Source organism: Mastigoproctus giganteus, chromosome 1 (genome assembly GCF_048544385.1).
Source record: "Mastigoproctus giganteus isolate SK-2022 chromosome 1, ASM4854438v1, whole genome shotgun sequence".
NCBI lineage: Eukaryota > Metazoa > Arthropoda > Arachnida > Uropygi > Thelyphonidae > Mastigoproctus > Mastigoproctus giganteus.
Genome location: NC_143575.1, coordinates 73,115,007 through 73,137,527, shown reverse-complemented (window position 1 = coordinate 73,137,527; position 22,521 = coordinate 73,115,007). Strand labels below are relative to the sequence as shown.

Below are 22,521 nucleotides of genomic sequence, written 5' to 3'. Positions count from 1 at the left end.
CTTGGGAGGTACATTATGGCCCCAGAAGCTGATGTGCCAACAACTAACAAAGAAAAGAAAGACACATTTTGCATTCCAGTGAATATCTGGTAGTTGGTTGCCATTGGCAACTTTCCAATATACATTTGTTTATAGGTGAAACGAATCAAAGTCACTGTAAAGTGCGCAGTGCAGATTTCCTCGTTGATCGTGATGGGTGTGTATCCACAATGTCTGTCTTTTTGTTATTCACCCGAATTCTCATTAAGTAACTAAATAATATCAGTGTTAAGTCAGTATTCAACAGTGTAATTATATGATTACAGCTTAATTGCGAATTGAGCTTGAACTTTGTAAATTGAAGTTATATTCGACATGGCCTCCATGCTTCCCCATGAAGTAAATCGCGTGACAGTGAATAAACTTCAGCAACTTAGTTTTTCACAATTATTTCTCCAAGAAAAAAATGTGATTAAAAAAGAAGGCTGCCCCACACCTAAGATTCAAATTTCTCAGCAGGTTCAAATTTCTAATATTCAAATTTCTGCGCTCTGGATTCATTATTATTATTAAATTACAGTTGCTCAGAGCGAAACGGATACAAAAATATAGATTGTGACAAGTTTAATAATAGGAAATATACATATATTAGATTAGATACATACAAATAAAAGCTTTCGGTTGTTTAGTCAACCTTCTTCATTTAAACTGACAATTAGAATGGAGTATGAGGGCGTTTACTGCCAATCTTGTACGTGAAGTGCGTGATTAATTGTTGGATGTTGAAGCCTGTGGCTGTGATGTATGTGGACGTGGCCAGCATTTGTCAATGGACAGGATTGATGTTTCGGTGATAGGGTGGATAGGATCTTGACAACCACTGTTCCTGTTCACTGAGGTATTGGAGCATTTGATGTTTAACGACTCCAACCAGGCGCGTCGCCGATAATGGCGGGACTTATCCACAATCACGACATCGTGGTGTGGGTCAATGTCGTGGTGGGTGGCCCAAACGTGTTCGGCAATAGCCGAGTGCTCCACATCCGCTAATCGGATTGCTCTTTTGTGTTCGGAAAGGCATTTTTCAAGCTGTATCCCAGTTTCCCCGATGTAGCAGCTAGTGCAGTCACGGCAAGAGATGCGGTAGACCAATCCACTTTGTAGTAGGGTGGGGACAGGTATTTTTACCTTAGAGATGAGGGATCGTAATTTTCTTCCTGGGAGTTGTACACATTTTATCCCATGTGATTTTAAGATTCTACAAACCTGTTGTGATAGGTTTGGGTAGTATGGGATAAAGGCGCTCGTGGTTGAGTCATCACCTTGGATGTTTCTGTTGGTCGCTATGTGGTCGCATGTCTGTAGGTCACACCTGTCAAGGGTATTGATGGGATAGCCATCACCACACCCTGAAGATGTAGCAAACACAATTCGCCTAAAAACTGCAGCAATTTTATGCCATGCTTGCCCTGCTTCTTCCAGTCTCAGCTACAAACAAATTTCTGCCCTTAAGACAGTGAAACGAGACTCATCCATCGTCATCCTACCAGCGGACAAAGGACGTCGAACAGTCGTAATTAACCGCACAGATTACGAGACAAAAGCCTTGCTGCTCTTGCAGGACACTTCTGTTTACCAGCCTTGAAACGATGGGAGTCGAAAGTGAACAACCAACGTCAGTGGTTGGCTCAAACAGAAGAAAATAACAGAATCAACACGTAATCACTTCCGTGCCTCCAGCTGCCAGATTCCACAATTTTACGGACTACCGAAAGTTCACAAAGAAGGCACACCACTAAGACCCATTGTATCCTGTTGTGGCTCACCGAGTTACGAATTAGCTAAGTTTGTCTCGAGGATCCGTACCATATCCATCTCACAAGATCAAGTTATGGCATCATTTGATGTAGTTTCACTTTTTACCTCCATCCCAGTAGAACTTGCCATCACATGTGCAAAGCAACTCTTAGATAATGACGAAACCCTTGGCAGCAGAACCAAACTAACACCAGACGATATCTCCACCGCCCTCAGACTGTGCTTAACAGGCGGTGCAATCATGTTTAACGACTCCATTTACCAACAAGTACACGGCATAGACATGGGTTCCCCGGTTAGTTCGGTCACGGCAAACATCGCGATTGGGGAATTAGAGGGTCATGCATTTACAAACGTACCAGATCCCATTGCCTTTTGGTGTCGCTATGTGGACGAAGTGTTCATAGTTTTCTCTAGAAATTCAGGTGACTGAATCCTAGACCACCGCAATTCTCTGTCACCTTTCATAAAATTCATGATCGAGCTAGAGTCGGACAACACCATACCATGCTTAGACACCCTTGTCTGGCACTAGGGCACATGCTTGAAGACAACTGTCCATTGTAAACCTATGTGTGCTGGCCAATTTACCAACTTCCGGTCAGCACATGCACATAGCCATCTTCTTGCCACTGCACGAACCTTGCTAACTCGTGCCTGGACACACTCTAGCTCTGTAAATGAGAGGCGCACCGAAATCGCTAAAGTCAAGGCGGATCTTACGAGGTGTGGCTATTCCATCAATACCCTTGACAGGTGTGACCTACAGACACGCGGCCACGTAGCGACCAACAGAAACATCCAAGGTGATGACTCAACCACGAGCGCCTTTATCCCATACTACCCAAACCTATCGCAACAGGTTTGTAGAATCTTAAAATCACATGGGATAAAATGCATACAGCTCCCAGGCAGAAAATTACGATCCCTCATCCCTAACGTAAAAACACCTGTCCCCCACCCTACTACAAAGCGGATTGGTCTACCGCATCTCTTGCCGTGACTGCACTAGCTGCTACATCGGGGAAACTGGAAGATGGCTCGAAAAACACCTTTCCGAACACAAAAGAGCAATCCGATTAGCGGATGTGGAGCACTCGGCTATTGCCGAACATGTTTGGGCCACCCACCACGACATTGACCCACACCGCGATGTCGTGATTGTGGATAAGTCCCACCATTATCGGCGACGCGCCTAGTTGGAGTCGTTAAACATCAAATGCTCCAATACCTCAGTGAACAGGAACAGTGGTTGTCAAGTCCACCCTATCACCGAAACAGCAGTCTTGTTCATTGACAAACGCTGGCCACGTCCACATACATCACAGCCACAGGCTTCAACATCCAACAATTAATCACGCACTTCACGTACAAGATTGACAGTACACGCCCTCATACGCCATTCTAACTCTCAGTTTAACTGAAGAAGGTTGACTAAACAACCGAAAGCTTTTATTTGTATGTATCTAATCTAATATATGTAAATTTCCTATTGTTAAACTTGTCGCAATCTATATTTTTGTATCTGTTTCGCTCTGAGCAACTGTAATTTAATAATAATAGGGAATAAGTAATAATAAGAAATGCTTGCAGTTTTAAAACTGAATGGTACCAAAGGAAAAGTTGCCATTGTAGTTTTGAAGTTAAAAATGCATTGTTTTGTTTTCCATGTTTACTGTTCGGAGGTGACTTTACATGGACAAAAAGTTTACAAACATAAACAGAATGAAAGAAAAAAACTCTAAAACATGAGAGTTCAAAGAAACATATTGATAATGTGATTTCATTATCACTTTTAGGAAGCATAAATATTAAAGAGCAGCTTAGTGAGGCTTATAGACTTTCGATCTGCAAACATAACAGAAAAGTTACCAAGAATCGTCAGGTACTAAAATAATAGACTGCATTAAATTTTGTGGACAGTTTGAAATTCCTTTTTGTGGACATGACGAAAAAAACTATTCTAAAAATCCATGAGTATTCAGAGGATTATTAAGTTTTGCCAAGCATCATTAGATTCCAATTTAAAGAACCATTTTGAAAGTAATGCAGCATTTAAAGGCATTTCAAAAACTATTCAGAATGATATTCTTGACTGTTTGCTGCAAATATGCCGGGATGAAATAAAAAGAGAAATTAAAGAAGCTTCATTTGTAGCTGTCATGTCTGATAACACAACAGATGTTTCCGAACATATATAAATGGTAATTGTTCTGAGATATGAACTGAATGGAGACGTTTTTGGTGTTTTTCACTCCGGAAAACCAAACGGCAGACGGAATATCGAAGTGCATTCTAGATCAGTTAGACATAATCCTCGAAGGAAATACTTAAAAACTGGTTGTTCAGACATTTGATGGCGCAAGTGTGATGAAAGGCAAGAAAGGGAAGTTCAGGCTAAAATTAAAAAAAAAGTGTACAAAAATGCACATTTTATTCACTGCTTTGTACACCAACTGAATCTGATGATGAGAAATGCAGCAAGTAGTAACCAAGATTCAAGGATATTCTTTTCAAACTTCATGTCAATACCAACATTTTTCTCAAAATCACTGCAGCGTCTCTCTCTCTGTTCTCAGAAAGCATATGGACAGCAGCGTTGCCCCAAACTTCCCCTACAAGATGGAACTTCAATATACGCACTGTGAACATAGTTTAAAAATTTTGAATCCTTAAAAAAGTGCATGGAGGAACTACAAATGACAGCAAATGCAAATAAGACGATTTCAGAAGCAACTGGAATTTTGCACATCTTGAGTAATGAAAAATTCAAGTTCTGGCTAGAACTTTTCCATCAGATAATGCCTCACTTTGGAAGTTATTTATAATCAAATGCAATCTCAAGAAATTGAGGCAGTTAAAATACACAAATATATAGGAAACTTTAAGAATGCTATTCTGAAAATCAGGAATTCAGTGTACTGTGAAAATCCTTCAAACCACTCATGATTGAAGCAAAAAAAGTATACGACTATATAAGTGTTGACATAGGCGAGAGATATTCTTTTAAAAAGCAATTAATTGCTGCTAAATTGTTTAACAAGGAGAACTTTGTTATTTTTCGAAAATGCCCATGGAAAAGGTACAGGAGACTACTGAGGCATATCCTATGATTGAAAGAGAAAAACTTCTTACGGAATTACAAGTTTTCTACAGCAGACATGATCTACACAATTATTGCAAATTAACTGACTTGCTAAAATTTATCTCAGAAAATAGTCTAGCTGAAGTTCTTGATGAACTTACAAAACTAATAAAAGTTCTTTTCACCGTTCCGATGACTACTTCGGAGCCCGAACGCTGCCATTCGACATTAAAAATAATAAAAACATTTTTAAGGAGCACTATGAATCAGGAAAGGCTAACTGTTCAAGCAATGCTTTCAGTAGAGAAAAGCTTGGTCAACAGTGCACCAAACTTAACTTGAATGAAAAGATTATTAATCTATTTTCAACAAATAAAAACCGAAGAATGGATTTCGTTTTTAAATAAAAGTTTAAGTAATGGTAAATGTCTAGTTAATGTTTTTTTGTATTTTTAACTTGCTTATTATTATTACTGTGTATGTCTACATGTCTTATAACCAAGGCAATTTAATGTAACTTTAAGACGCAGCACCTCCAGACAGAGTCACGAGCCACCACTGTATATATATGTGTATATATACAGTGGATTTTGGTTATTTGGGACACGTCGGGACTAGTGCATTTTGGCTTGCTTAAAGGGCTGCCATAATCATGCAGAGTTTCATGTAAATAGTTAAAAATACAGTATTAATCGTAACGATCGATTCTCTGTACGATCAAATCATGTTACGAAGGAATCACCATAGTAAAGTAACGTTCACTATACGATATGCAGTTAAGCACTGGTCGTAATCACGTTTGTGAATTGAATTTTAATTCTATTAAACAGTGATTCTAATAGGCAAAAATAGGAGGAATATTATCCATGGGCTATAAAAGTAAAGATATATTAAGCACAAATTTATATTTTATTATCTTACCAATTAAAAAATTAAATAATACGTGAAAATTGGAAGAATATTTCCCACAAGTTAGCAAAATAAAAATAAATTTACTCTTAAGTGCATATCTTAATTAATACTTACTGTAATATGTACATATTAACTAGTTGATATTTCTGTTCACGGACATTTGGGGGGGGGGGGTTAAAATTTAAAACAGTAAAGAAGATAAACAATCAATAATAAATAACACGAGACACACAAATTGCAACTAACACGATACATGCAAGTGAGATAAGGAGTAACAAGTTAAGAAGCTTAAAAAATAGGAATGAAGAGAAGGTTCTGAAAATGTAAGTTTTTTATATAATGAAGATTTCATTTAACGGGAAACACATTTTACCATAATAACGTAAAAACCCACAGAATTCCAGCTGTTGGTATTATCGCAAATTCAATAAGATTGAGTTTGCTATTCGTTTATAATAGATTGTACTCTACCCACTCACCTCGTGTTTTTTTTTTTTTTTTTTTTAATTATAATTCTACAGTTAGCATATTTTATTTAAAATAAGAAATTTTTGTAAAAAAAATTTGTAAATAAACTGGAAACTGCTAATTGTTTTGTGGTTGTGGCCTTCAAAAATCCGACCAGACCAAGTAGTAAGATTAGAGACAATCATAGGGTAATCTCGAGTACTGTGTTCTCCTGCCCCGATTAAACAGCATGTTGTCCCAATTAAGCAAAGAAAATCCTGGCTATTTTCTCGATTTGGTTCTGTTCTTTAAGATTTTTCCCAAATAAATGGCTGCTCTGATTAACCAGTGTCTCAAATAACCAGAATCCACTGTTATAAGGTGATCCCGTACTTTTTGATTTTGAAAACATCCAAAATTTCTCAGCTTATATACTTGAGTATCTATAGTATATACTACTGAGCATCATAGCTCTGTTTTTAATTATACTACTGTACTGTACTCTGAACTAGTATTGAATGTCTTGCATAATGAATGATTTTATACAATGTAACAAAGATATACAGCCTAGGAAGTATGTAAAACAGAAATGGCACTTCCAATGCACTTTTTTTTTTTTTTTTTTTTTTAAGCCCATTTTCACTCTACCCTTTGTACAGTTGATTTCCCTTGGAGAAATATTTTAAAAATTCTGGATTTTTGAAAATTTCAGTTTTACTATTATATCACTGCATTCACCTAATATACCTTCAGACCATAAGATGCAGGATAATTTTAGGAGCATTTTTTAAGAAGAAAATGCATCTTGTGGTCTGATATATACAGTGTATTGAGTGGGGTAAAAATTAGGCTGTTGTTTCTTTATTGCTAAGGTAAATTATTTGAGTGATCATTGCAATTAAAAACAGGGGTTGGCAATTGATCGATCATGGTACATAGAAACAAAAGTACAATTTTCTGGCAAACAAAAAATTGCATTAATTACTTTCCTGATTTAATTTTTAATTTTACATCAAATTACTTTCTTAATTTCTAAGTCTGTAAAGCCCCATACTATGAAAAACTCATCTGACATACAAAAGAGTATATATATATATATATATATAATGATGCCTTTTAAACCAAGTTCAGTTCGTTTCAACTACATTCAGAACCAATGCATGTGCACTACTTTGTATTTCATTATGTACCCACTCACCTCATGTGTTTTTATAAAAAAAAAATTATAATTCTACAGTTAGCATATTTTATTTAAAATAAATTTTTGTAAAAAAAAAATTTAAGTAGGTTGATCTCATGAAATTGTTTAATTTTAAGTTAGCTTATATAGTAGGAAAAGCTACCAATCTCTAGTTCAAAACATTCTGTTACATCGTACGAGTATTAAAATGGCATAATGATGTAAGGAGGAACTTATTCTGCATATCAAAAAAAAAAAAAAAAAAACCTTCATCATTTAAACATGTTTGTTCATTTCTGTTTTGAATTTTGTGTTGATTATAATTTATATTTGCCTCCTTGGATGCATGTAACTTATGAAACTATTACATAGTTTCATAAGTTATATACACAAGCATATAATAACATGGTAATATCACTTTCTCCCGAAAATGAAATGGATTTTTTTTTCCCCCTTATCTACTATTCTATAACCCAACTTGGAGAAATTGCAACAAAACCTAGAGCCCACCGTGGCATTCTTAACTCGAAAACTCAGTTAAACCTGGAGAAGTGGCATTCCTACCTGTGATGCAGGTCTAAAACAGTATAAACATGTTGTTGTTTTCATTACATGTTGTTGAAAAGAGATAATTTGTACTAATTTAACTGAAAAATTAAACTTTAATTTACTGTTATCTCTATCTACTAACATGTGTTTCAGGGCCTGCTTGATTCTTTCATTGGTTGTAACCAAGACAGTGTCAAATATTTTTTTTTTAATATGATCCTTAAAAAAGAAATAATATAATTATTTTTTATATAAATTCATTAAGGAATTAAAATCTTTCATGACGAAAAACATCTAAGATATGAGTTATTTTGTGAGCATTATTGCAGAACCTTCAAAAATATACTGAAACTGTCGAAATGAAACAGGCTTGTCACATACAGCAGCATATCAGATTTTGAGATGTGTTAAACTTACATCCTTATAAAACAGCTGTTGTACAAGACACTGAAAACAGAAGATAATTCAGCAAGGATGGCATTGCAGGTGATAAAATTTTTTTTAAACTGTGCTTTTGAACTGATATAGCTTAGTTTTATCTAAGATATTATGTTAATCCTTAGAATAACCACCACTGGTCATCAAATGCAAATTTGTTCCATGGAATTCCATTACATCCCCAAAATATTAATTTATAGGAGATTCTATAAATGAATGTGTGTTCATTGATTATGTAGCAAGTTAGCTGCTTGTACCAGTACTTGTGGACGTTATCTATTCCTTGGGTTCTCCAGTTGTGGGAATTCCTAATCAACTCTTTTATTTCTTCCTCCCAAATCTTCCACTCTCTCATATCTTGCACGTCCTTGGTTTTCTTCATTTTTAGTTCTATCCAGGAGACTCAGCTGTTATGTCTTACTTCACTGCTCCATATGCTGCCTTAGAACTCCTCAATCGTTTTCTGCTCTGGTGGTCTGTTTCCATCTTTCCCATGTTCCTCAAGACTCCTGTAGAATGCTCTTTGGTCCTCATCAAAGAATTGGTTGTTTATTTTCCTCTGGGAGCTCTCTTTGTATTGGTGTAGTCTCTTGTTGAGTGCGAGGTGGTTCTGCTTCAGCGTGTCCAGGTATTGTCTTATTCTCTGATTTTTGGTCTTGTGTTTGCTGAGGATGCTTTTCACTAATAATAATAATATCATTATTAATTATAATATAAAATTATTATTAATATTATTATATTATTGCAGTCAATCCTCATATAACATGGTAGTTGTGTTCCTAGAAACCCTACAATGCAAAATCGTACAATATAAATAACAGGCCTTATGAGAAAAATAGGGTTAGGTGCTGATCATCCAGGAATGAACACACATCTGTAACCAAAATATTACCAAACGCAATAAATAATCGTAAAATATACTTACATATTTTATTACGATTTTTATGTAATAAAATATTGCTAATGCTTTTTCTTTTTTTGTAAGCAAACTTGTTCCTGATCTCTTCTTTGTTTGATCTTCTATCCAAACAGATAACAGACAGTTCATCGTAACTGTTCTCAGCAGTTAGGTTAGGTTAGGAAACGATATATCGATTGACATGTCAATCAGTATATCGTTCTCGACTTCTACTGCCACTACTGATAATATGCACCATCTGTTTACCGAGAATGCCGGGAGAAACTGTGGTAGCGGCAAATCAGTTTGCCATGGTTCTTGTGTTGGCTTTATTTACTGTAGCCGCTTTTCTTTTTCTCTCTGAATCTGCAGTATCTTCATCAGCACGCTTCCTTTTCACACTGTTTTCAAGTATTTTTAGGGAATAAAGCACAGTTACAGCATAAAAAGAACAAAAATGAGGAGGCACGTTAGATACACACAAACAAAGCAGCGCACATGTAGCAACGGCGTAAGTGTTGCGTTCCGCTGTTGTGATTCTGCCACGTTCGACTGTCATTTTTTGTAAACACAGAGCCAAATCATGCATAAGCAAATTCGATTTGTGTTATATGTGACATCGTTCCCCTATTTATAAATCATGTATCATCAAATTCGTGCAGAATAAATGCATGTTATACAAGGACTGACTGTATTGATAATATTATTATTATTAATAATCATAATATTAAATTATTATTATCTCTCTATACATTAAAATTAGTTTTCTTCCTAGCGATATTTATTCAAGCCAATGTGAAAAGAGGGTGGGCAATTATGTCACTTATTTGAGCCATAATTGCTCCATAATGTTCACCAATCTCATGCACATGGTTCACTATCTAATACATGACCACGCTCGGCATCATTTTATGTTCCATTGTAATGTTAGCTAATGAAGGGACCCAATACAGTTTGTATATTTGTGAATAGTTTAGTATTTTGTAAATATTTTAAATATTTGTGAATAGTTTGTAAATATTTTAGTCCTGCTCTTTCGGATGCAGCAGTATTGCTCATGCATTACATAGGTTATTTCCTGATTAGATATCAATCAGTGAGTTTCAGCAGGTGTGTTTGGAATCCATGAAATTTGATTTGCTAATGATATGTACTAACATAGTAATTAACACAATGCAGTGACCTAGATTGGCAATCACCGATTCCGAGAGGAAACATGCTGAAAGGTTACGAACTAATCATAGAATAAGTTCAATGATGATGGAGCAAATGGAAAATCAACTCTACAGGAAGCAGGTAGCTAATATGGACAAAAAACAGGTCGAAACTCAGTGAACCATTAAACGGCTCAGACGTAATGTAAGATCTTCATAAGATCCTGATAACTGAGAAACCACTGAAGTATAATATTGTGATTTAGGTGATATGGTATCAATATTGTGGCAGATTATCTTTTCACGGCGAACTCAGAAGAGCCGACACATTCATGTTGTAATGGAGGGAAGGTATGTTTGCCGACGGCAGATACCTATCCAGACTCTTTAAAGACTGTTGTTTGACAACATGGAAAAAGGGAGGCACTTCCAAGAAAACGTTAGAGTCTCCAACAATCTTTACGCCTTCGCATCTTTTAATGCCGAAAACACAGACTTTCCAGGTGGTGGCGGCAGCCCTTATACGAGGAGGTGCCATGGTGAAAGGAACGAGTTTAACGTCCGTTAGGGATGATCCACAATTTGGACAAATCCACATTTATGACGATGGAGAAGCATTGATGGAACAAGCTAAAAGAGTGAAAAGGACTGATGTGGACGCAAATGTTTTCTCGTTTGAGTCTACATCAGCAGGGGTTGGCAAGCGAAGCGAGCAGGGCCAGAGTCCCCTAGTTAATATTATTATATTACTATTATTGTTATAAATAATATTATTATGTTTAGCTTAATTTAATAAAATCCATTTAAAAATTTTCATTCTTTTTAAAATTTCAACTTGCATGTAAACCATTACTTAATAAATGCTGCAAAAAAGATTAAAAAACACAATATTAATTGAATATGAAAAATTAGCTTCCAAAGGAGGAGGGACTGGCCCACTTACAGTGCTTTTCCACTTATAGTAATCTTTGGCAGGCCAGTCCCTTAAAAAGTAATATAATCGAATGTGATGGTGCTGTTAAGCTTTTGGTGGTGTTATTAAGTATTCTAACCTTTTTTTTTTGGTCTGCACACTAATCAAGATAAGCGTGTCCATATTTCCTTTATCAAGAAAACCTCTGTTTTTAATCTTATCCCTCTCCTCGTGTCAACTTTTACTAAAATTTGTCTTTGTAAGATGTGATGACTTAGACGTTAGTGAAACACACATGCACGTATGTTTTAATGCAAACATTTACAGCCAATTATGACTCTGTGGTCAATAGGTCATATAACAACTGCAACTATTTTTCTTCATTCTTCTGAGGATATTATGTGGTTTTTGTAATTTTGGCATGTCAGGGATATAGTAGCAATATTTTAGTCATTCCTGGGTTACGTAAAACTTGACTTATGTAAGAAGTGCTGGAACGTATCTCTTACGTATATTGGGGACTTAATGTATATATGTGTATATTTAAGGATGTCACAAGAAATACATGCAGATACACAGATATATATGTTATATGTATATATTTTACTATAAACTGTATTATCAAAAATATCTGGACATCCTTTGATTTGGTAAAAATTAACCATGCTCACCATTCACCCATCAAGAATAGGAATAAAACAACTGCATTTGCACCAGAAGTAAGCAGATCAATGAATTACAGTATATGGAGCAAAGCACTGAACTTCTGGTATCATGGGATTCTATTTTAGCAGTCAATCTGTTCATGCTATTGCAGCAAAACTTCAACATCCTAGATTGGGGGTGGCAAACATTTTCCTGCATCGTGCCACATATTAGCCTAAATTCAAGCATATAAGTTAACTCGGTTTATATGTCAGTCTCTAGTTTTTTTGCCTTGAAAATTTGTACTTACTCATATATTTACTGTATAAAATCAATCCTTTTTTACAGTTATCTTTCACATATGACGTAGTGATACAAAAGAATCACTATGTACTTTAAGTCGGTTATTTCTGCACTTTCTTTTAAAAGTTTACGTTGTAGCATTTCATTACACTACGCAGTAAACTTTAAAGAAACAGTAAACATGTACAGTATTCCCATATGTAGAAGGTCACGAAACCAAAACCTAAAGTCATAAGTAGCATCGCTCTTATCGATGCTTTAGATGTAAATGGGAGGCTTTGATTATGTAACTGAGCAATTCTTTCTTACCTGTTTAGCACTGTACTGCAAACTGATTTTGCTGCATGTGCAGTGTATCAGTATGGAAGCATATTTGCTATAAGAAATTTGACAGTCTTGAAGAGCTTGAAAAATAAACTGAAAACGAATGAAATCTGGATAAATTTTGTGAACTATTTTTGTCTGGTGAAGAGGATGAACAGATTCTTTCATTTTAAAGGGTATGAGCAACAGTGTATATTTGTAAAATATATACTGTATATAATAAATTCTAAATAAATTGGTATTAATTATTTGCCCTAAGCACTTTAATTCAAGGTTAAGATTTTATATGTTGGAATATACGTGTTCAGCCACCTAGGAGTGGGTCAAGAAGCTACCATGATCATTATCCCCTTCTCCCCCCTCCACCAAAGACAGCACCTGGTGCCATCAACTGTTTTTGCTAACTACAGGTAACCCTCATAACACGGTAGTTAGGTTCCTATAAAATGTCATGTTGTACGAAACCGTGTTATACGGGACTAAGAAAAGGTACAAGAAGTGGGGTTACAAAGGTTAATAAAAATATATATTTTAACAAAAATATACTATTTCGATAACAAAAATACACCATTCCAGATTTCGTGTATCTTCTGCTCTCTTAAAAAAAATTAATAATTTGGTCTTGTTTGCTTTTGCTTGATAAATCTTTGTGAATTTCATCGTATGGAACTAAGCATTTTTGAAGCTCCCATTTGAACTTTGGACTCCTTTCATTCAAGAATCTGCATTCAAAAAAACAAAATTCTAATTGCTTGGCTAACTTTCCCATATGCTTTTTATTGTAAAATTTCGAACTTCAGAATTTTCTCTGCACTATCATCCTCTGAATTGATTTGGTTTTACCTCCGATGCCATTTCCGCCAAATCCGCTTCACCAGCCAGTTTTTCTACCAGTAATTCTTGAACATCTTCAGTAATCATATATTTTTTTAGGAGCATTGGCGACTAAGGCCATGTTGCTCTGCATATATTGTCTGTAAGTTACATGTGTTCTGAGGTCAATTTTCTGTTTAGATGGACGAAAAACCAGAGTTACTTGGAGAAAAAAACCATGCTATCCTCACCTTAGCTTGACTAACTCAGTCACGTGAAAAGACCCATAAATATTCCTCCCGTCTTCTACGGGATTCAAACCCAGGTCTTTTCCACCCAGTATAGGGAGGAGGGCGATTCTATCAACTGTGCTACCCACGAGGACTTCAGTAGTCATATCATCAAAACCTTCCCCTCCTACCAATAACAAGTTCTACTATAGCACCGATTCGGTTTTCTGCCAGCTCGACCATATTTCCTGAATGAACTGACTTTGGCCATACATTTTTCCACACAGATTTAACATTGATGGTTTTACTTCTCTGAGCGATAAAGCTATGATTCTGATACAGTCCACAATTGAGAAATGTTTCCATGCCCCTATTACTTCAATAGATTTGGAATCAATTTTTTTCCAAAATCCATTATAACGTTTTTCTGATATAATGAGTTTTAAAGGTGGTTGTAATGCCGTGATCTAATGGATGAATGAAAGAAGTTGTATTAACCTAGTACAACTGTTGTAGTATAAACATAACTTCAATGTTTGGACGATTTAAATCCTTTGGATGGCCTGTTGTGCTATCCAATAGTAATCAAACTTTGAAATCTAGATTTTTCCACAAGTTCAATAGCACAGAATATAACACAGGGATTTCCCAACAAAATAAAATACAGAGATTTCTCTCTTTTTTTTTGACTAGCCAGCCGACAGCAGGGATTCGAAAAGAGTGGAAATGTTGCAAAATTACATCCAACATAATAGCAGGGTTTTCCCTGTGTTATAGAAGTACTGTGTTATACGGGGGTTGCCTGTACATAAAGAAATTTTGTGCCTTAGCATATAATGTCTATGTAGTTAAAGCTGCTAAGTGCTTGTAATAGAGAAAATTAAAACAGCCATATGCGTATAAAATAAATTTAATATTAGCTAATGAATGAAATTTATAAAATAAATTTAATATCAGCTAATGAATGAATGTTATCTTCAGAAAGGCTCACTAGTATTTTTTTTTTTTTTGTTAGTTGTTTGCGCATCGGCTTCTGTGGCCATATTGCACCTCCCAAGGTTTTTGCATTTTCTATTCTGATCCAAGCCTGAGGCGGAATTCGAACCCGCGACTTTGGGTTGCCAGGCATGCACTTTACCCACCCGGTCAGCTCATTGGTTGTAAATTGAAAGGTAGTTTTAAATAAGGATTTCTGTCATGCCTAAACCTGGGTCATAATTTCTGATAATAAATGTTAAATTTAAACTGTATGTTAGTGCTTTCCAAACTTTTGACGTGCCAAAAATAATTCAACACTCCATAGTAAAGGCAGTGTTATAACTTCCTTTATTTTGAGCCAAAAACATGTAAACAACAGGGGGGTGGGAGAGAGGTGTATTATTTTGCACAAGCTTATCCAAGGCTATTTGACAGAATTGTCCAGGGTTTCTGACCTCCAGTTCTGAATCCTGTGAAAAAATAAATATTGTAAATGTATATATTACTCAGTAATTGCATTTTAATCAATTAGTTATATCAAGATGGGAGTGATTATACAAGGTATAAAATGTTAGAGAGCAAAATAAAATGCTGTTATGACACCAAAATTTGGCTACACACTTGAGGAAGCTCTGCTGTATGCATTTAGCTTTGTTTCTGATTTTTCAAACCAATTGTATCATTTTTGTGCATTAAATTTTTCATTAACATTTTCATCGCCAAATGAAAACTTCATGATGTTATAACAGCCGGGTAATGTCCACTCAGAAGAGGGATGAGTGGATCCCATTGCCCTTCATTAAATACGGTCAACTGGAAGTTCAGAGAGACTACGGGAACTGATATTAATACAAGGACAATGTGTAAGGAGATTCGTGGCATCAGATTTCGTGGAAGAGTCGCAGCACGCAATGCACACCATAGATTTGCCTGGTGAACAACCTGTCGTAAATGGCCCCTGGTACATTGGAGAGATCTGTGTTTATGGAATGAGGAATTGCATTATAGTAGATATAATGCACAATGTATATTCTGATCAGTGCATAGCAGAAAAATGCATACTATTTGATGCTAATGAAAAAGAGTATGACACAACAGTGCATGAGCTTTGTGCTTATAACTTTAAATTTTTGTGCATATAATGGCAGACAATATCAAATAAATATTTGCATAACGTTAAATGCTTATTGTATTATGACAAGTTATAGCAGGATGGGCTGTATTTGATTTTTAAGGTCTGAAGGCTGTGTTTGAGTGGCCCAGAGCCTTTGGTGAAGGTGCTGTCTTATGATTTGGGCTTGAACCATTGGTCATTCCTAGAATAATGCTCCCGTTCCTAGAACAGTGAATGCTATGCAATACATTGATATTTGGTCATTCCACTCTTACACTTTGGATAATATACTGCAGTAGTAATTTAGACAGGGTGCCTTTTCTGCTTCACCATGACAGTGCACTGTCATACTGCATAGCCTTTGGTGACTTGGTTTGAAGATGTGAGTGATCAAAAATTTCATTGACCTGTCCAGAGCCTGATCTTAACCCATTTGAACATCTTTGGGATAAACTGTAACATTGGCTTCAGGCCAGGCCAACATTCTTGCAATTAGTAGCTGATTAACCTCTGTGTTGAAGGAGGAATTGACAAAAATACCACCTTCATGTTATCAGAAATTGGTTTGGACTTGACCAAGGAGAATATACTGTGCAGTTAAGGCCAAAGGTGGCTGACACAATTAAATATTGTGTCAGTAAAAGATTCTTTGAAACATGCAGTTGTCTGGTTACTTTTGACAATGTTGTGCGTGTGCGCGCGCTTGTGCATATATAAATAAAACTGGGATATCATTTCTTATTTTCCTCTTTGTGGATGTAATATGAGTGGATTGATTATCATTTATTTCCATGCCAATGGTATGTCAAGTGCCTTCAAGTCATGTGATTTTCAGTGTTGCTTTTTGGGAGTTTTTTTTTTTTTTTATTATTATTATTATTATTATTATTAATCACAACAACAGCATAAAGCCTTACATTTGGGATTTACAGTTTGCTTTACAATTATCACATATACATACTTATAAATGCAAATCATATATAATGTCCAGTAAATAAAATATTTATTAGGAATTTAAACATAGATACAATAAATAGTAGCGTAGTATTAATTAATTAAAAAGAATGATATAATATAGCAGAGGTGTTTAAGATCCCCTGATTAACAAGAAGTGTTCCAAGGTTGCTAAGTGTTGCAAATGGGAAACCCCTTCCCTGTCGGACTCTTTAGATTATAAGCAAATGGTACAGGTGGTGTAACCACTGTCCTCCCTACACCAAGTGGAAAAGACGCGAGTTCAAATCATATCGATGTGCAGAATTTTTATTGGCCCAACTAACATGGCTGAGTTAGTTGGCCTCGGGTGAGGGTGGCATGATTTTTTCTCCTAAAAACTTGTGGTTTTTTTGTCCAAAAAAAAAAAAAACAGGTAAATCGACCACAGAACATTTGCAGTTTACAGGCATAATATGGGTGCCTCTGTAGCCAGTTAGGCAGGAGCGGCAGTGTGTAGCACACGCTTCTTGATTAGACCGGGGTTCGAGCCCGTGACCACCAAATACGGAGGATGTGGAAAGGTCGGAATGACTACCGCATATCCCCGGAGCAATATGGCTTTAGTTGCTAATGCTCCTAAAAACCAAATAATAACAACAACAATAACAGGCATAATATACACAAGGGGCAATATGGTCTAAGTCACTGATATGCCTAAAACCCTACAACAACTCAGAAAGACGGTAAAATCTTGATAGAAGTGTCGATGTGTGACCAGAAGATGTCTCTTATTAAGAATTGCTGCCAAAAGTTTCATGGGGCTATCTTGAAATAGGACTCCAAAATATGCAAAAGAGCAGGAATGGAGATTTGATCGTATGGTGCTTCTGAGGAATACTACTTCAAATTGAGATTTGGAGCTGAAGGCTTTCTGAATACCAAAGAGGGTGTCTAGGAGTTGTTAGATTGTGACCGAAACAGTGCTTGATTAATGCCGAGTAGATGACATTTCAAAAATTTTAAGCAGTAAGCATCCAACTGTTTGGAAACCTTTTGTGCTCTTGGGATTTTTAGAAATAAAAATTGGTTTAATGAGGTAACTGTTCCGTAACTTGAGAATTGTGGCAGTTTTGAAGATTTCTTGAAAAAATATGCAAGAGACTATGAAGAAGTTGCTGCATGCTTCAGTAATGAACAGTGATAAGCCATCTGGTTTGGCTCTAACCTTGCTGAGCAACCTGTAAATGACTATAGCTAGATGCAACAATGGTTCAGGCAGTTTCTCTATTGAATGCTTGAACATAGGATTGTGGACAAGGTGGATGCCCATCTCAATCTGCTATCCAAAAGTATTATCTGTTTTCTTATAGGTGGGATACACCATGATTGGTATCTGTGAAATTATACTGTACTTGTCTGCATTCTTGCCTTTAAGGAAAAAATGCTCTCTCTCCTCCTTAAAGTTGATGTGATCAGATATGCAGTTATTTTACCTCCATTTCATTGGATGCTCTTTTCTTCCCAACAAAAGCTTTTTTTAGTTTACTAATAAATTAAGATTAGTTCTTGGAGATATGTGGACTGTTTTGGAAACTCCAGCAAGCATGATAAAGTAAAGCTCATGGGAGAGTGTTAGAGTAGCCTTTTCAATTGATTGGGAGCCTATCAGTCATCCTGAAATAATGAATAATGATATGAATTTGCTGGAAAGGACTGTTTTGGATTCTGAGATTTTGCATGTTGTCAGTTCACTAGCTGATAATTTAAAGGCAAAAAGTTAGGCAGGAGGTCAGAACTGTTAAACCCTTGATGGCATAGCAGCATTATTGAGTGGTTGCAGTATGCAAAAGCTAGGACCTGCAATTCCTGATTGGTAGGATTAGCAAACATCGCACACCTATCCAGACCCTCTCCCCCCCCTCTTTTTTTTTTTCTTTTTTTTTTACATGAAAGTTGGTCCAAATGTGTTGAAGTTGGGAGAGTAAGTTAGAAATGTTATGGCATTGAATTAAATAAATTGATTTTCACATCCCCATTGTGGTTTAGGGAGAAGAAGATAAACAAAGCAGATTTGAATGTGCTAATTATCAAACATGATCATTGCAACTTTGATATAGTATCTACATCTACATTCACACATGAGGAATTCTGTAGGGAAGTGGAGGACAGAAACTCTAACAGGGAGCCAAATAATTTTGTAATAACTGATAGCAAAGCAGAGGGAAATTGTTGAAGTTACACATAAGAAAGGCACCTGGGGTGGATGGAATCTATCCAGTTATATTAAAGGAGGCAGCAAAGGAAACCCTTAGCCATAATTATGAGAGCTTCCTTGGACTCAGGGGAGGTACCCATGGACTGAAGATGTGCAAATGTGACCCCAATTCACAAAGGGGATCAAAGGGTGACACGAGCAATTACAGATCTGCTAGTTGAACTTCTGTTCCAGGGGAAATAATGGAGTCACTGGTTAAAGAAGCATTGCAGGATCAACTAGACAAGATTGCAGTAATAATTCAGACATGGCACAGGTTTGTTAGGTGTAAAGCTTGTCTGACCAGTTTGATTGGATACTACGACGTGGTCACAGAGGAACTGGTTGCAAAAAAATAATTTTGATATCATATACTTAGATTTCAGGAAAGCTTTTGATACTGTTGCACATGGAACACTACTGTACAAATTGGAGCAGTATGGCATTAAGGGCAAGTTGCTACAGTGATTAAAAGTATGGTTCAGTGGGAGAAGACAGAGAGTGGTAATCAGTGGGTGCTGCTCTTTGTGAGCCAATGTTATTATTGGAGTCCCCCAGATTTGGTGTTGGGCCCATTGTAGTTTTGTATATTTATCAATGATATTGATGAAGGTATATCGAGCTTAATGTCAAAGTTTGTAGATGACACAAAGGTTGGCAAGGTTGTTAATGACAGCAATGACAGTATGCTAATGCAACAGGATCTAGAAAAGTTGGGCAGATGGGCTAAGTGGCAACTGAAGTTTAACATTGAGGAATGCAAAGTACTGCATATGGGTAGCAGTAACTCCAGAGAGGTATACCAACTGTGTAGTACTACACTCAGGATAGTGGTGAATGAAAAAGGCCTGGAGGTAATTGTGCAGTCAGATATGAAGTTTTCTGATCAGTGCAGACAAGCTGCCAGAGCAGGTCATGGGGTCTTGTCAAAGATGTACAGGAATTTTGCTAGCAGGGATAAGGAGGCAATTATACCATTTTGTAAGGCAGTGATCAGGCCACACCTTGAGTACTGTGTAGAGGTCTGGAGGCCTCATTTTAGGAAGGATGTAGAGTTGCTGGTATGAGTACAGAAAAGAGCAACAAGATTGGTGAGGGGACCAAAGGTTTGCTCTTACCAAAAAAGGCTTAAATTCTGCAAATGCAGCATCTTGAGACTAGGCACATGCAAGGTGATCTGATCATTGAGTGGTTTGAGTAGACTCAAATGCTGATGGATTCTTCCACTTGGTCAGATTATGAACCTGGGTGTGGGGGGGGGAAGCATAAGCTGAAATTAAGGAAAGACAGTTGTAGGATAGATGCATGGAAATTTGGTATGTGCTTCATATAAACAAGTACTTTGCATAAACTGAGTTTGTATTAACGAGATTTTACTATATATATACACACAGACACTTCCCGACTTACATAATACTTGAAAATTCCGTAAATTCAACTTTACGTTATTAACTTTAATAAATCGTGAAAACATATTTTGTATCCGGTAGGAATAAATGGAAGTATTGTGAAAATATCGCAGTGTGAACCCAATAACACATTGTTTTTTTTTTTTTTTTTTGGTAATTTATTCCAAGACCTTGGAAGTTGAAATTTTTGCTATATAACTAAGCTATTTATCTCTCTAAAAAGTCATTTTTATAATGGAGCGCTACCCTTTCATCATCATATGTTCCATTATAAGAATCAATTTTGATTGGCTTTGTTGATATTTTTTCTAAAGAACATTTCTGCAGGTCATGACCATAAAACAAAAACGATTTTCACTTTCTGGTTTATTGGGCTTTTCTGTTAATGCAATCTATTATAAGCAGATAGTAAACTCGATCTTATTGCATTTGTGATAATCCCGATAACTGGAATTGTGTGGGTTATTATGGTGAAGTGTGTTCCCCTTCACTGAAATCTTCAAACATATAATAAACATAAATAAATTTTCAGAATCTTCCCTTCATTCCTATTTACTTATTACAGTGATGAAGGGAAAGCAACTAATGGAAAGTGCAAATGGTGTCAGTGCTAGGAAACGAAACAAAATTGATTTAGAAATGAAGATGAAAATAATTAAGAAGTAAGAAGCAGGACAAAGTTTGTCATCTATTGCAATGGAATTAGGTCTCACTGCTTGAACAGTGAATACTATTTTAAGGGACAGTGCATGTATAAAAGAACATGTTCAAGGACCAATGCGTTTAAGATAAACAGTGATCATAAAACAGCATTTGGGTGCTATATAGAAGATGGAAAAGCTATTAATAATATGGATAGAAAATCAGATTTAGAAGCAAGTGCCCCTGAGTCTAATGGCCATTCAAGCAAAAGCAAGAAGTATTTATGAAGATATTAAGGATAAGTACTAATAGGTTCAAGCATCGTGCTGGTTTCCACAACGTAAAAGTATGCAGTAAAGTTGCCAGTGCCGATTCTGCACAGCAGAGAAATTTTGTGATGCATTCAAAAAAACCTGTTCTAAGTACTTATTAGCTGGAGATGTTGATTCTGGCAATGATGCTCGAAAGGTAAAACGTGCTGACATTATGCCTGGCCCCCTCCCTTTTCTTGTAATTTTATAATTTTGAAATTTTTGTAATTGCAGACTTTTCTAATTTTCCTCCGCATGAGATAAAAATTGAATAAATAATTCTATTTTCATGTTCATCGAACATTTCTTTTTTTCTTCAATCAAATTCAGCGCGCATAGTTGTGAGTGCTGCATAAGCATTTAGGGAAATTTTGACTTATGTAAAACTCGACTTACGCAGAGTTCCACAGAATGCAACCCTTACGTAAGTCAGGGGGTGGCTGTACTTTATTCTGCTTCTGGAGTCAATTTGTAGTTAGGAGATACCATCTTATAGTATATTGCTACTTTAGTGCAGTCTAAAACAGTTCTGTACTTTCAAAGGACAAATCCTTATATAAGTTAATACACAGAGTTTCCTGAGTTTTTTTTAATGTGAAAGTTTTAACACGTTAAAAAAAACTCAGTTTAGTGCATGATATTCAGATAAAATTTGTATGTAAGATGAAAATCCACTTGATAATTAGTATTAGGTTTAAATATGTATATATTTGTTTATGTAAATATTATCCAACTTAAAACTTGATACCTAATTCAACAGCCACTGACTGATGACACTTGCCTGATTCTTGAAACATCTGCTGCTCCCAAAGACCGTGAAGAAACCATTGTGTCCTCAAGTAAACGAAGAAGACGTTCTTATACTCTTGCCTTCAAATTAGAGGTAATAGAGTGAAATTACACATTATTTTTTAAAGAACTCTATAAAAGTTAAATTTTAAATAATTATTGATAATTATTGTAGCATGCTTTTCTACAGATCCATGGATACAGTCTTCCAAATTAGAATCTGCTGTTCATCCTCCTTACAGACCAGTCCAAAAATGTACATCACTAGCCCATTCGCATTTCAACTCCAAACTGAATGAACTAACTTTAACTTCCTCCTTTGTTTCAAACACAAATAGAAGAGATAATCTTCCTTCCTACATATTTCATGAAAATTGCAGTATGTGTAAATTCAAGTCCG

The 22,521-nt window shown here is 36.0% G+C and overlaps 1 protein-coding gene across 2 annotated transcripts in view; it reads left to right on the top strand.

The window, feature by feature from the left end:
• Nucleotides 1-22,521, top strand: part of LOC150090887 (uncharacterized) — a 98,277-nt gene that overhangs the window by 44,893 nt on the left and 30,863 nt on the right. For both annotated transcript variants that reach the window (XM_090380521.1, XM_090380516.1), the window contains one exon: nucleotides 22,093-22,215. In XM_090380521.1, the coding sequence (XP_090236647.1) occupies nucleotides 22,093-22,215 (123 nt within the window). The remainder of the gene's footprint in view (nucleotides 1-22,092; nucleotides 22,216-22,521) is intronic.